The sequence below is a fragment of the Crocodylus porosus genome, unplaced genomic scaffold, assembly GCF_001723895.1.
Source record: "Crocodylus porosus isolate Cpor-Errol unplaced genomic scaffold, CroPor_comp1, whole genome shotgun sequence".
Lineage (NCBI taxonomy): Eukaryota > Metazoa > Chordata > Crocodylia > Crocodylidae > Crocodylus > Crocodylus porosus.
This window is the reverse complement of record NW_017728943.1, coordinates 28,674,394-28,689,632: the sequence shown is the minus strand read 5'-3', so window position 1 is coordinate 28,689,632 and position 15,239 is coordinate 28,674,394. Positions and strand designations below refer to the sequence as shown.

The following is a 15,239-nucleotide window of genomic DNA, read 5'->3' as shown; positions in this document are numbered from 1 at the left end:
AGGTTCCCCAGTTAATCCAACAGACAGTCATTATATCACTCACCCAGGAAGTCAGGGACTTGGGTATATATATGAACATATATTACATACCCCCCCAGGAAAATGCTCTAACCACTGTGCTAAGGGTTATCCTGGGACAGATGTGTCCTCAGCTGCTCTTGTTGACACTGCTTTTCTTTAAATAAAATACTTAAATATACATTAGAGCACTGGCTGCCACTCAGACACCCTATCTCCCAGGTGACTGACATACCCACCAACAACTCCCTTCCTCTCTTACTCAATGAATATTTTGTTCCATGAAGTATCAATTTGTTTCTAATTTATTTTCACCAGGATAAAAAGAACAATCCAAACCTATTTGACTTCATTTAATTCATTTTATTTGGCTGCTGACCCAAAGAATTATTTGCCAAGCCCTGCGCAATGCTTGTTTGCCAGGCACCACTAACTTTTGTTTGCTTCAGACCATGGACTGCTCCAGTTGGTTCTGCTTACATGAGACGCCAAAACCTCTCTCAACAAACCGATTATATAGCGTACCCATACACACACAAAAACCCTTGCTTTTACACACATTCAGTCACAGAGGAAGGTAGAAGTATATTTTTGAAAAATACAGACAGGCACAAAACACTATTTTGACTGTGTTGACAGACTGTGGGGGTTTTTCAGCTAATTTTTTTTATTTTACTTCCTTTGGTTTCCAGGACTATTTTTCTCCTTCCTTCCAGAAGCCAAGGCAGCCACTTTCCATTCATTTTTCCATTATAAACATCTAACTTGTATTCAGTGGCTGTTAGCATATTTATTGTAATTTCAGGGAAGCTGAAGGTAATTGCTGGACTACCATCTGCTTCTGGAGGGGCAGGCTTAGATTTTTGAGGGATGGGATGATTTCAAACCATCAAAGTTCCTCATTACTGCCAGCAAAGGCCTCCACTATTGAACATTCCCCTCCCTCTCCCTGCCTCTCTTGGCTGGAAGCTATTTTGGTATTTGAGCTACAGTAGCCATCGGATGCTACCCTCTTCCAGAGGACATTTGTAAGCTACTGAATAGTACGTATTACATATCTGCTTCTGTGCTCAGCTGATAGGCACAGATGCATGTGTTACTATGTAAAAAGCTGACTTGGAGGGCAAACTGGCTTCTCTTGTTCTTGACTCTCTTTTTCTTCCCTCTCTTTTATCCATGTAACCCTTCAAAGTGATTAGTTCCCACCTTTGCTGTTTAGGTGCGTTGACATGTAGTGCTCAACTGCCCAAACATGGTGTAGGTTTGGACAATCAGCTGTGCTCTAATATGGACTGATGGGATGTAAATCTGGAATGTGCAAAAATAAGCAAAACTAGTAAGGGAACTAAGGTGCGACTAATTTGTAGTCAGCTTATCTGTGGTGGTGGGTGAAAAGTAGCTGAAATCAAATTTGCTGCCTCTCCTAACATAGGGAAGTAAGTGGAGGCCTAACTAACCCCCAGGATAAGCTATAGCAACCATGCAACTTCTCTAAGTTTTGCTGGCTGGAGCAGTCCATTGGTCTCCTAGGACCTCAATATATTTTTTTCATGGTACACTCTGGATTCCTGCTGTCCCAGAAGGACCCTTACACAGAGGGGTTGAAAAGCAGCTTTATGCTATTAGGACACTAGTTCTCTCAACCTGGGTGCTGAGCACCCTGGGGTGCTGAAAGACCCTTCCAGTGGTACTGAAGCACACATGACACAGCAGCCAGGTGGAACTGTTTCCAGGAGGACATTCAGGGTTGGATCAGGAAGGGCTGCATCAGGAAGGGCTGCATCAAGGGTGCAATGGCTGGCTGGGGAAGCCAGGCTGGGTTGGAGCTGCCTCTTCTACTGCCTGGCTGAAGGAGACAGAGCGGGCTGAGCCAATCAAAGTATCTAGGTGTGGGAACACCCACCCTCCTTACTCATTGCTTTCCAGCACTCAGAGCATGCTCCCACCCCTCAGGGGCACAGGGAAGAGTGCAAACCTCATTAGTTAGGCCTTTGCTCCTGCTTGCTTTATGTTTATTACACAACCCTAACATAGGCAGGAGGTAAGCAGAGGTAGTGCATCAGTGGTTCTCAACTGGGGACATTGTCAAATTCAGAATTTTTTTGGAGGGTTGTGCTGAATCTTAAAAAGGTTGAGAACCACTGTAATTAGGAGATTTCTGTAAGACAGGGGAAGTGCCAGTGTGGAATAAAGGGGCTTAGTTTGAAGCAAAGATTTGGCCTATTGTCTGTGTATGAAACACTGTTTATATGCTAAAACAACCAAAGCATACGTGATCCGATGGACCAGAACAAGCATTTGAGTCAGCAGATGAAGCCAGATCAGCATCAGAAGTTGTACCAAGGAGCCAGGAATCAGGCAAAGACCAGCCTGGAGCCAAGACCCAAAACTGTAGTCAAGACAGAGCCAGATATTAGAACAAAGGAAGTCTAGGATACCAGGCAAAAACAGAATAGGGGTAGAAACAAAGCTAAGACAGAAACTAGAAAATGGAGATGAGGCTGAGGCAGGATCCAGGTCAGGTCTCAGAAGACAGGTCGAAGCATGTATGAAAGCAACAGATTGGCAACCAGGCTAAGGAAGAGTCCAGGGCAAGAGCCAAGAGCCAAGCTTTAAAGGCAAACAAGGACAAAGTAGAGTGACAGGCTGGTGCAGCACAGGGCAGCCAAAATTCTTCTGTTGGCTATTGGATGTGATTCTGCTGGCCCTGGCAGACCCATCAAGTTGCACCCTTAGCTCCGGTTCAAATAAGCCCCGTGATGTGCCATAGCATCACTTGAAGTGCCATAGCATCTCATGTATCAGCATCCCTGTGCTTCCAAATGGTGACGGGGGTGCTTGAACTAAAGCAATGAGCTAGTTCAAGTACTCCCCGCTGCCATTTTGAAGCACAGCGTCGCTGATACTTGAGACGCAGGAGACTGCTAAAGCACGGTAATTGTCACGCTCAAGCAGACCTGATTAATCAAGTCTGCTCCAATGTGCTGTAATTCCTGCCTCTATGCTTGTGTTCAGGCACCCAAACCTGCATTCCTGATCACTGACTGAAGTGCAACTGCTTGGTGAATGGGGTGCATCTTTATAAAACAGGAAGGCATCTGGATGACACTGTTTTTCATTTTTTTAATCCAAAATAAAAACATATCAGTGCATTAAGTGGAACCCATTTCGACTTTCTCAGATGTTTGCTTAAGCGGTAGGTGGACAATGGAGGTGAGTTTTCTTTATTTATGTATCTTTGAAAACTCAATGGAGAAAGTGTTTCCAAAGAATTAATGCCGTCTTTAGATGTCGTTACTACAATTTAAGGCTAAACTTAAGCAATACGTTAAATATTTTGGGGCACAACACAGAACAAATAGTAACAATTCTGGAAAAGAATTTTGTACAATTGAGTAGCAGCTGTGAAATTTACTTGTTTGTGTGGGCATAATCTATAGGCAGCAGCTTCATATAAGAGTGTTCCATAGAATTAGGCAGAAAAGACTTTATTTGTGATGTGCTCAGCATCTAAAGGTACTGTACCACAGCTGAAAACAGGCATTTTTCTAAAATTAACTGCTATCCAATCTTAAAAACAAAGCAAAGCAAGGCCACCTGCAGTAGCAAAGGATAACTTCCGGTAATTTTACAATACCTAACATTTTCCTTTGTAAGTTGACATTAAAACCATTTTTAAAAGATTTTAACCATTAGGAATGATCATATAGGAACAGGCAAAACAACTGACTTATTTCACACCATAGCGAACTGCTAAATTTGGACAAACCTTGGCTGTGTTAGTTAGATGAACCTTGGCCGTGTCAACTTAGCTTCAGTTTAGCTCAGCACTGTTGTATGTTTTCTAAGCAGAGCTTGATTAGTAAAACATTTATATTACTCAGTGAAGCATGGATGCCAATTTGCATAGCATCTAAAGTCTGTGTAACCAATACGCAGTTAATTAACATATACCATTGTTTTCCTAAATGAGTATTTCTCATATGGACAATTTTAACCTCAAAGCTGCAATCACTGAGGATCTTTAAGTTCCCATAAACTTAAAATTGTATTTGCTTTAATGGGAGCTTGAAGACACGCAGTAGCTGGCAAGATGAGGGCCTTTCCTGGAGACCAGAGATCAAGGTTTCTGTCTTCTTTTCTATGCAGTGTGGTTCAAATTCAGAGAGGCAACTGAATTCCCATTCATTCATGAATACAACTATACAAAAGATAATCAATGTAAGCTTTCAGCCAGAAATAAGTATGAGAAATTTTATAGCCCTTTTTATAATTATTTATTGACTTCTGACAATGTTTAAGCTGCCCTACAAAACAGGAAGGCAAAGACATAAGATGAAAGCTTGGCCCTAAACGCTTACAATCCAAAGTGCAACTTCAGACAATAACTATATTTAGATTACAACATCTTGACTGCCAAAAGTGATTAAAATATGCCTTCATTTTCAATATCCTGGCCTGCAAGGCAGCCATATATGAGTGCAGCAATCCATACACTTTCTGTACCTGAGTTCTTTTGGTGACTTATGAATACACTGCACAACTTTCTGCACGGCATGAAAACATCTCTCATTTCTAGCTTTGCTGAATCTTTGGCATTCTCTATTATTTTGTCATTAAGGCTCTTGATTAATTTCAGGCACTGATGATTTATGATTTGTCTGGTGTTCCACTTGTTTTCATAGCATCTGTATCTCTCTGTTGTTTATTTAATGGCACAACACATACCATGACAATCTGCACTGGTAGAATTTAATATGCAGTTATTTTATTTTCAGGCTAACAGTCAGACTTCCTTGCTGTTTTTCAAGGGTGTCTAGATGAATTGTTGTGCAGAAAACAATCTACACAGACAACATTTATGAAACAAGGTACGTAAAATAAAACTCTGAAGTTCATATTGCCCTTTATTTTCCAAATGTTGAGTGCCTTATGCCTCTCATTCACTTCTAACCATCTGAGATTTTCAAAAATGCCCAAGGTCTTTGGCATTTTTGAGAATTTCCCTACCCCTTTCTTCACCTCCATTTCAATGGTTGCTCAACACTTTGGAAAATCAGATTGCTTAGGTCTTGACCTGCAAGGTGTTAAGTGCTCTAGTCTGCTAATCCCAATCCTGCAATGCTCTTAATCATGTGCTTAATTTGAGGCCTGTGAGTCATCCTATTAAAGTCAATAGGAAGATTCCTGCACTTAAAGTAACATGGGTCAGAGTGATCAACATCTTGTAGAAATAAACTATCAATAAGGTGCCTAAACAAGTGTTGAATTTTAGGTGCTCAGGGAAAGTTTCTTCCCTGCTGTTTTTTTGCAGCATTGTACAAAAGCTATAGAAACCTTGCTTCTAGTTGGGGGAAGAACATTCCCCATTTTGGAACTGAAGTCACTACAAGTTGCCTTTGGCCAGCAGCAGCATGGGGAACATACCAGGGATTGGGGTTGGATGTCCTGGGTCAGTGGCAAGCATCACTGAAGCAATTCTGTAAGTAACATCACTCATAGTCAGCTCAGCTCAAGGCTACTATAATTTAGGTATGCATGGCAGGAGGTGTGACTGTGAGATTGAGCATCAGATCCTATCATGCCTTATTGCTGGGGCAGGGGGAGCCTGGGATCTCAATACTGAGCTCCCCCTGCACCAGCAAGTAGCAAACTCCTGGGGCTGGGAGCCCTATCAGCTATTCTGGGCTCCCAGTCATGGGGGCACACCATTCATCCCCATAGCTGGGAGACCTGTCAGCAGATCCAAGCCTGCCAAAGTCATGGTGTACCCTCTGCAGCTGGAAGCCCCATCAGCTGATGAAGCTTCAGTTACAGGACTGCATAGTGCTTCCCCATGGCTGGGAGTCCCATCAGATGATGTGGATCAGAGCCACATCGAGTCAACTGACCAGCAGTTCAGTTAATGGCATTATAGGAACCAGCTCAAAGTGATTACACATTTTTGTGGAACATCTTTGTGGCATATTCTTTGTTGTATGGTATCATTCATTGCTTTAACGTATGAACTGGTTAATCATGTCTTAAGTGTAACATGCAGCAGGCACTTAAGCTACTCAAGCTTGTGCTTAACATATTTTTATCTCACATGAAAAATTTGGCCCATGGGTCCTAAACTTTCTTAGTGAATATTTAAAATGACTTTCCTATGCACATTAGAAAAAATATTTGGATTTTCAGAAGGCATAATTTAAAACAAAATAAAAAGCACCCAGCAAATGAGGTGGGTGCACTGAATGAACTATCAAATAATGCCCTGAATGCCCTCTTTCTGAAATGGACTCTATGATATCCATACATCTTCTTGAGAGCTAGTACCTTGTATGGGTTTGAATTTGCTGTTTCATCAAAGATTTGGCCACATAGCAGTGCAATGCAAACTTGTGACTTTTAAAAGGTTTTATTTCCAGGATAATCAGAAGAGTTTTCTTTATTGGCCAAAATGTACCTTTTTTTTTTTGTCCACAATGTATAAGAGCTTTCTCAGACTATTAATACTTTTCATACTGGTATCCCAGCAACACATATAGAGCAATGTCTAGCTAATACTGACTGTTGACTTAAATAAAAAAACCAGAAAGGTTGTGGTTTCTCTCAAGGACACTAAAGATGTTTATGTAACTCTCAGTGAGACTTAAGAAAGAAGTCTCCTTATTGTCCTTATTACTACTCAGTAAACAGATGCATTAATTCAAATGAGCTAAAAAGCATGCCTGAATGACTTTTGAATAGCTCATCCTAAATGCTAAGTTTGTTACTATTTCAATGAAAAACAAGTCTTAAAATAAGTATCTTCTTGTTTCTAACCTACCAACATTTTTAAAGAAAGGTAGTTAAGTCTTCTTCATCTTAAGTCTGGGAGAATGCAGGGCAGGGTGACACGTTACAGACAAACTCTTTCAGAAAGGCCTGAGCTTTCATAGGCTACAGCCAGCTTTGTCAAATGCTATGAATCCATCCATTGCAAAGTTTATGTCTTTCTGAATGAGACTGTCTTTAAGGTGCCACCATTTTGAAAGGAATAAATGAATAGATAGAGAAGCAATCAAGTGTCTGTTGTTCATGGTATTATGCAGTGCATTATTTCCACAATCACTTCAGATTTTCATAATCTTTATCTATGTCTGGCAAATATTTCCATAAATTATTTGGGGTTGGGAGAGCTCCTAAGTTTCTTTCTATCTCCTTATTTTCATTCCCCGCCCCCCCCCCCAACTTCTGAAATAGCTGTTGGTTGGACTGAACAGGCTCTATTTGTGAAGATTTGGCCCAATTGCTATGTTGCCTCACCTTGTATTTGACTTACTTTAATGAACCACCCATGAAACATCCTGTGACGTTTGTGAGAGGCCGTGACCCTGTATCTCTCAGAAGAGTTCTGTCTTATATTCACTGGAACTATGCTGAAAAGGACTACTTGGTGGCAGCTGTTACTGGATCGCTCCGAAACTGGATACAGCAGAAACACAGAAGGCTTACTTTTCACTGCAGCGTTATCCGGAGTTAACTACACTTGAATGAGCCTTGCTGGAGCAAGAGCAATCACCTTTGCCAAACGCCACTCAAGCTGCACAGAGCGCTTGGATTAGCTGTACAGAGGGACTGGATTAGCAGCACAGAGTGATTGGATTAGCAGCATAGAGTAGCTGCATCCCCACTGTATTATTAGCTCCAGCATCAAGGCCCTTGAGTTCTTAACCCAGTTCACTTGGGAGTGAGCTAGGCAGAGAGTAAACCACTTCACTCAATTTAGAGATATTTGTTTCTGAACAGGAGTCAGGTGAGGGGCAGCATTCAAGCACAGCTGATGCTGCAGTGGTGTCAAGTGAAATGAAATGGGGACACTGACTATATTAGAGTCTCATGTGGTATCCACAGGGGAAGACATATGACTCTCTGTCCTTCCCTCCAGTCTGTTCACACTTCCTTCAAGCTCAACCAGCCTCAAAACAAAAATGCTCAGTTGTGCAGATAGATGCCTTTGGAGTCTGGGGGAGTGTAACTTTTGTGCAGGAGAGAAAGATGAACTGGCTGAAGACCTGCTGCATAAGCACATCTCAGGAGGAATAATCAACCCTTGAGAAGTCACAACTGGAATCAGCAGTGGACCAGCACCTACTGACTACAATGGAACTTCAGAGTGGACCAGGAAGAAACTCAAAATGCTTACCCTGGCAGAGGGAAGATTGCAAGCTTCTAATGCAGTCTCCACTCGTTTTCTGTCAGTGGAAAATAGGCGGTATATGCTGCCAAATGGAAATCAACAGAGGAATTAATTCAGTGGCACATCACATGGTCCTGTGTTATACAACTACAAGCTGTGCAAAAAATACAAGGCTAAATAGATTGCACAGCACAGTGACATTTTTGAAAGACCTGTGTGTTTATCGTTTGCTTCATAGCCAGTTATTAATATAGAAATGCTATTTTTTAACTTTTAAAAAATTACAATGGTTACAATATGAAAAAAAATCCATCCTTGTCCTGTACACCATGGCTAAGAGGGAGGGGGAGGGAGGATGAAGGAGAAGTAGCTATACCACATGTGGACAGAGTGAGCCTAGGAGGGAGAGACCTCTGATTCCTTTCACCTCTAGGTTCCCAGTTCAACCCCTGCCCCAAGTGGCTACACGCTTGTGTATATGACTTTTGTGGTATCTCCACACTACTGCCTCAAAAGGTATCTAGGTACTCTAGTCATTATGGCTTCTTTCATCAAAGTATCTTAGTGTTCTCTAATATGCTTAACTTTCCACACCCTGCATGAGGGATTTTGATAACATCTCTATTTCTGCAGGCATGGGAAGGCCAAGTGATTTGAGCCAAGTGAAATGTCTGGCAAAGAAGAGACTTAAACACAGGCATCCTGTGCACAAACCACTAGCCTCTTCTTCCTTTTGAACAGCTTGGATGGTAGTCCTGTCACCAAGGACATCAGGAATGAGGCCCAATTCTACTCTTCTGGAGACAGAACTGGTTTCCAACTCTGAAGTTCAGGGTGCAGCATGCAGGCACAACAGTGAGGGGACACCCCATGTTACCGCTTGCACTGGAGACATACTGCAAGTACAAGCAGATGAATTCATGCAAAGGGATGACAGCTCAGTCCCTGTCCAAACCCCAGCTTCATGGCTTCAAGCTGAAAGAACCAGTAACAAAGGAGACAAGAACTTACTTCTTCAGAGGAATACGTCCTTCTGGTGTGACTTGCAGCTTCAGTTTTGTGTAACTGTGGAGGGAAAACAAGTTTAAATTTATTTTTCCTCCACATTAAAAAAAAATACTTTGCAAACAGTCTTTTAGCTGGGCTCCATTATTTCTGTCAGCCTGTAAGTTTGACTCGCTTATTTTGAACTATCTGAAAAATCTGGCAGGAGAGCATAAATATTTGAGTGTCAGGACAGTAATGCAGTCACAGTCAAAAGCAGTCGGGTGGGACAGTACAAACATGGTCAGGACACTAGAATCTGATACAAAATTTTTCAGTGCTGACACTGTGCTGCTCAAAAGCACAGAGATGAGAAATGGACTGACCAACTGTGGAGAGTTGCTCCTTGCTGGTATGTCCATGGAGACATAGCTGAAATTTTGAAATCAAGTAGAAGGCAGAATAGATTTGTGCCTTATAGTCTTATCAAAGTGTGTGTGTGTGTGTGTGTGTGTGTGTGTATTGTATCCTATTCAATACTTTATATATACAATATATATATTGTATCCTATTCAGGTTTGTCATAGAGCCATCCATCACCCTTGGAAATGTCTTCCACAGCCCAAAGGATTCCATCGGTAGGAACATTTCCTTGCTATCAGTGTACATTTTCTTTTGCTTAGTCCTATTTCCATTACTCAGATCACCCTTTAAAAAGAAAAAGAAACCTTCTCTCCTTCCATGACGCAAAATATAGGCACATCACAGCATTTGGAATTGGACAGAGATCATCTACTCCTTCTTTTGCCCTAGAGAGCACAAGTTCTACTCCCTGAACAAGGAGCCTTACTCCCGGATGCAGAGCAGTCTGCTTCCTATGCTCTGCTAGACCAGAATGGGGGGACTGTCAGTGTTCCTGATTCTTGTGTACAACTTTCCCTCTCCACCGGTGGGAGTGGGAACACATTTTAGCAGGCAGGCACAGGCTCAAAAACTTAGAATCACTGGTTCAAATCAGCCTGACCACCATTCAGGACCCTCCACATGTGCCAAGTTCAAAGTCCTCCCTGGTGGTTAAAGGGGCTAGGAAAGCATTAGAGTTTTTTTAGTAAGCAAATCTCCTAATCACCTACTAAAACCACCTACATTCTGGCATCTAAGCACAGCACCTGGACTCAATTTAGCCTTTATCTCCATACCCCCAGCTTTACCTATCTGCTGTCCATTAATGCCTCAGGACAGAATACATCTCTTTTGTCCAAGCCTTGCAAAACCATAATCACACAGAAGAGGCTGAGTCAAAGCCCATTGAACTGGGAGTTGTTCCACTGATTTCAACAGGCATTAGAACAGGGCTATGGGTATTTACTGGGGATTGTATTTGTAAGGATTTACAGCATCTTTTTCTTTGTTTTGCTTTTTGTTCAGAGAAGATTAAAACTAGAAATGCATGGATTTTTTTCAACCAGAAGCTTTTTGTCAAAAAAAATATGCAGATTTATTAACATTGAGACATTTGCTACTTATGTCTCCTTTTTGTTAAACTGTTCATATTTACATAAAAATAAAACTTACAAACAAAAAGAAAAAATGATATATTTTGTGTACAACGATATATTTTGTGTTGACATTTTTAGTTTTAATTTTATGTACATTTTTGTGTCAAAATATCCTATAATTTGATGTAAAAAATGAAAAAGGATCCCCACTGAATCTGAAAGGATGCATTTCATTTCCACTTAAACAAAATATTTTATCTGAACCAAAACTAATTTTATTGCAACTTTCTGATTTGGCATTTTTTCAAAATTAAAGTACAGATATTTGCATGGTTCACATGACTTTCACCCCTCCAAAAAGATAATAGTTCCAGGAGGAGAATATTTGTAGCACTGTCAAAAACAGTGATTTCTAACACTATAGTCTGTGTAATCATCGCTAAAAATGTCATTTTCACAAATCATTCTTTGTCTCCCTGTACATTTATATGTACACACATGTGCATATGCCTATGAGGCAGCATCTTTATTTTTTTATCTATTTGTGATACTTATATTTTCCAAAGAGGGCACTTCTCCTGTACTACCATTTTGCCAACCCCAAACATTAAACAATACACCATTAAATTAACTTAAATATCAGGATAATTTTGGTTTTTTTAAAGTACATTTTGAGTTTTATTTGCTTTCCTGAAGCAAACTGTTCTCTGTAACAGAGGGCTAAAAACTTACTTTTTTCAAACAGAAGTTCAGATTCTCAGCTATGTATTTTTGTAAGCTTTCAAATGTCATGATACTTGTGATGGAACAGCAAGGGTTGGCATCCCTGCTGATCTGCCTTTTTCTTCAGAATTCTTTGATACCTTCTAGGGAACCCTGAAAATGTGCTGTTTCATCTTCTCCTGAAGAAATCTGAAGGGGTCTGGATGTTAATTTTTTCTCCACAGCTGACTATAGGTGCTGTTACTGAAAATACTACCACCGTCAGAAGCTAAACATACTGTTCCAATAGCAACCTGGTGACTATGATTGACATTGGACTTAATGATCTCATGTTAGCCCTGCTTAAACCTTTGCTGCCTACTCCAGGAATGTGTGAAAAAACTGCTTCACAATTAAAGAAAAGAGCAATTTAAATGCAAAGTGCCTATTTTGTGAAATGCACTCTAACTGCCTCATGTTACCTGACCAGAGGAAAACTTTCAATCTTTTTATTAATACACTTCCAGGTATGAGAAAAGTTTGGATGCCAAAAGAAGAAAATGTCTTCATAATTCGGCTCTAATACAATCATTTTTCTATTAGATGAAAGGGTTATAACTGGATTGGGATGGCCATTACTCCATACAGTAATTAAATTGGGACAAGACATTTAATCTTCAAAGTTAAAGATTCCTTGAGTAACTTTGATTTGGTATCATTGCAAAGGCCCCCTGGAAATGCTGTGGTACCTGAGTTATTAATTAGTGGGAAAGAAAGAGACATGAGAATACCGTGCTTGCTGTTTACTTCATTGTGACTTTATTTCTATGAATTGATCTGAATAACCATAGTAAAGGGATCTAAAAGGTGGACTGCGACAGAGACCACTGTTATTACTACACAGTAGGCATGTCTGTACAGGCACTTCAATGCACATTAACTTATTTTAATGCACATTACAGCATCACTAAAACACTGCGATATTTAGCTAGCGTGCATTAAAATAGGCTAATGCGCATTAAGCATCACTTAAAAACCCTGGGCACCTACATACAAGTGTGTTGGAGCAGACTAGATTAGTAGAGTCTGCTGCAGCATGGCAATTGCTGTGCTCCAGCAGCCTCCTATGTTTCATGTATCAGCATCCCTTCACTTAAAAATGGCGGCAGGGGTGCTTTATCTAAAGTTCATCAAATGAGCTTTAGTCCATGTGCCCCGCCTTCATTTTTAAGTGTGGGGATGCTGGTACATGAGATGCAGCGGTGCTTTAATTAGAATGACTCTTGGAGCCACTCTAATTAAAGTGCTGCCCCTTCCCCACCTTCTTTGGAGCACATGTAAAAGTGACCCATGCTCTTTAGTCAATGCACATTAAGACAGGCTAACGTGTATTTTCCTAGTATCTCACAATGGAGGAACTAGATTTAATTTATATAAACTAAAGTTCATTAATGCATGTGTAAATGCACCCTGTTTAATGGAACACATATCACAGGTACTCAACAGAAGAGTATATATCAGACTGAGCAGCAGCTCTTTTCTATTACATACCCTGGGCAGAGCTGACTGGGCACATGAAGGTACAGGTGGCAAAAGGGGACACAATATTACATATCCAAATAAAATTTGCACACCTCCACAAGCACCTTCCCCCCCAAAGAAACATAGGCAAGTATCCTTGGCTTCCAGTGTAATTGGGCGGCATACCTGTCACCTATCCCTAAAGTTGTGTTTCCTGTGTTCAGTCTAGTTCGGGCTTACCTTCCAAGTTGAGAGAAGGAATCAAAATCTCAGTGTTTTAACCTTTAAAATGGCAACTATTCCAGTAAAGGAATTATGCGGTACTTGGGGACAAGTTCCGAAAAGCAAAGGAGCTAGATTTCACAAGGGACGTGTACGGGTGAATGTGAATACCATTTTCCTCATAACGAGTTGAGGCCAGCAAGGTAACACCTACCAGGATACTTCATCTTTATCTGGCAGGTTTTATCCTCAACACTGCTGTTTAAACAAAACTATCTCTGTCTGTGCATTCATCATCCATATGACACCTACTAATCTTGGATTTATTCAGCTATTTCTCTTTAATTTGCAAGGTGCCTGCTATTTTTATCCCTAAAATGTCTCATAAACAGCCCTTTATACTTTGTTGTACAAGTACTCAAAATCTATGCATTGTGCCAGCCAATCTAGATGAACAGATTTACAATTTCACTCTACTGAGTGCCGAGACCTGTGGGATTAAACTGAGGAAAATGGAAATCTTGTACTTTTCATTCTTTGACTAATAACAGATAACAAAAAAAAAAATAGAGAAGCGAGCCAGTCTGAAATTTATTGTTTTTAACCCAGAGCAGCAGTGCCAAGAGCTGGAGACATTCCCTCTGTGTGCAACAGGAAGACTGCATTGAAAAACATAATCCAGCTGTGACTTCTCGGTAGTAGTTTGTGAAAAGAACCTTATTTCCCTGATTTTTTTTTAACATTACAGTTTAGCTATTAGGTTTTTGAACTCAATAAGAGAGGAAAATCTGTGTTTACAAAAATGACAACCTTTCAAAATATAAACAATAGATGGCAATCTGACTAACATAAAGAAAAAAGGGGGAATGACTCAGAAAAAAGAGTAACACCCTTTGCAATAAATATTACTGGTTACTTACGCTTTTTCCAAACATGCATCTCTTGACATATTGTGTGCCAACAGGTTTGTTGCCAAACTGAAAACTTCATCTGTCCACTCCTAAAGAGAGATAAATTAAATTTAACCTTGCTCAAATGAAGAGTTGCTTAGATCTTTACTTTCATGACTTCAAATAATTTCAACATGAATATTATTGGGAAAAAAACTGATTAATGAAAGACTGAACTTTCTCTTTCCCAACAGAACTCTATTTCTAGATTACTAGCCTGTCTTTTTCATTCTGCATGAAACACAGCCTGCTATGAATAGGATTTTCTTTTTATAAAAAAAAGAAAAAGTAACAAACACCTGTGCATTTCAAAAGAAAGCTCAAATATGATTATTCAGGGCCTAATTCAAAGCCCACAGAAGTCAATGGGAGTAAATTCATTGACGTCAGTAGGCTGAGGCTCATTGTCATGAAAAAAAGCTATGATAGTGTGACTCTGTGAATATTCACTATTTTAGGGTGGGGGTGTTACAGAGGCTTAAAAAATATTAAATGGAGCAGAGAAAGAGAAAATAAATAGGGTTTTCTTATTTACTGTCTCTCACCATGCTAGAACTAGGGAACATACAATTAAACTATTGAGTAATAGTTTTAAAACTAAAAAAAGGGAAGTCTTTTTCACAGAGTAATTAATTTGCAGAACTCATTGCCACAAGGAGTTATGGAAGTTAGCAGCTTAACCCAATTCAAAAGAGGACTGGATCATTTCTTGGAGGAAGATCCATCAGCAGGTATTGATTATGGTAGATAGTGATGTAGCCTCTGAATCAAAACTTCCTAAACCTCTGAATGCTGGAATTTGCAATGGGAGAGGAGCAAGGCTGGAAACTGTTGATACCTTTGTCATTCTCTCCCTCAGCGTGGATACTTGGCTTGATGGACCTATGATCTGCCCCAGTAAACAGCAGTTTTTATGTTCCTATTTTTTATGAGACCCTAAGGACTGAAATACGCAGAAGTGACCAGCATGGGCTTGCTATGACTTGAAAGTAATGAGCCAAGGCTTCTAGGTTGGGGCTGGAATGGACTCAGTTCCTCTCTGGAGTGGCACCAAGGAAAACCTGCAACCTTACTAGTGGGTAACACTGCTTTTATCTACATTTGTTATGTGTCCTAAAGCATGTGTGTGGTTTTTTTTTAGAAATAACCCAATCAGGCAACCTTTCCTTTATTGAAAGT

At 40.3% G+C, this 15,239-nt stretch overlaps 1 protein-coding gene across 5 annotated transcripts in view; it reads right to left on the bottom strand.

Annotated features, from left to right (window-relative positions):
- Positions 1-15,239, bottom strand: part of PLCB1 (phospholipase C beta 1) — a 740,315-nt gene that overhangs the window by 260,694 nt on the left and 464,382 nt on the right. For all 5 annotated transcript variants that reach the window (XM_019549094.1, XM_019549091.1, XM_019549092.1 and 2 more), the window contains 3 exons: positions 14,031-14,110; positions 9,194-9,247; positions 8,189-8,264 (listed from right to left, as the gene is read on the bottom strand). In XM_019549094.1, the coding sequence (XP_019404639.1) occupies positions 8,189-8,264; positions 9,194-9,247; positions 14,031-14,110 (210 nt within the window). The remainder of the gene's footprint in view (positions 1-8,188; positions 8,265-9,193; positions 9,248-14,030; positions 14,111-15,239) is intronic.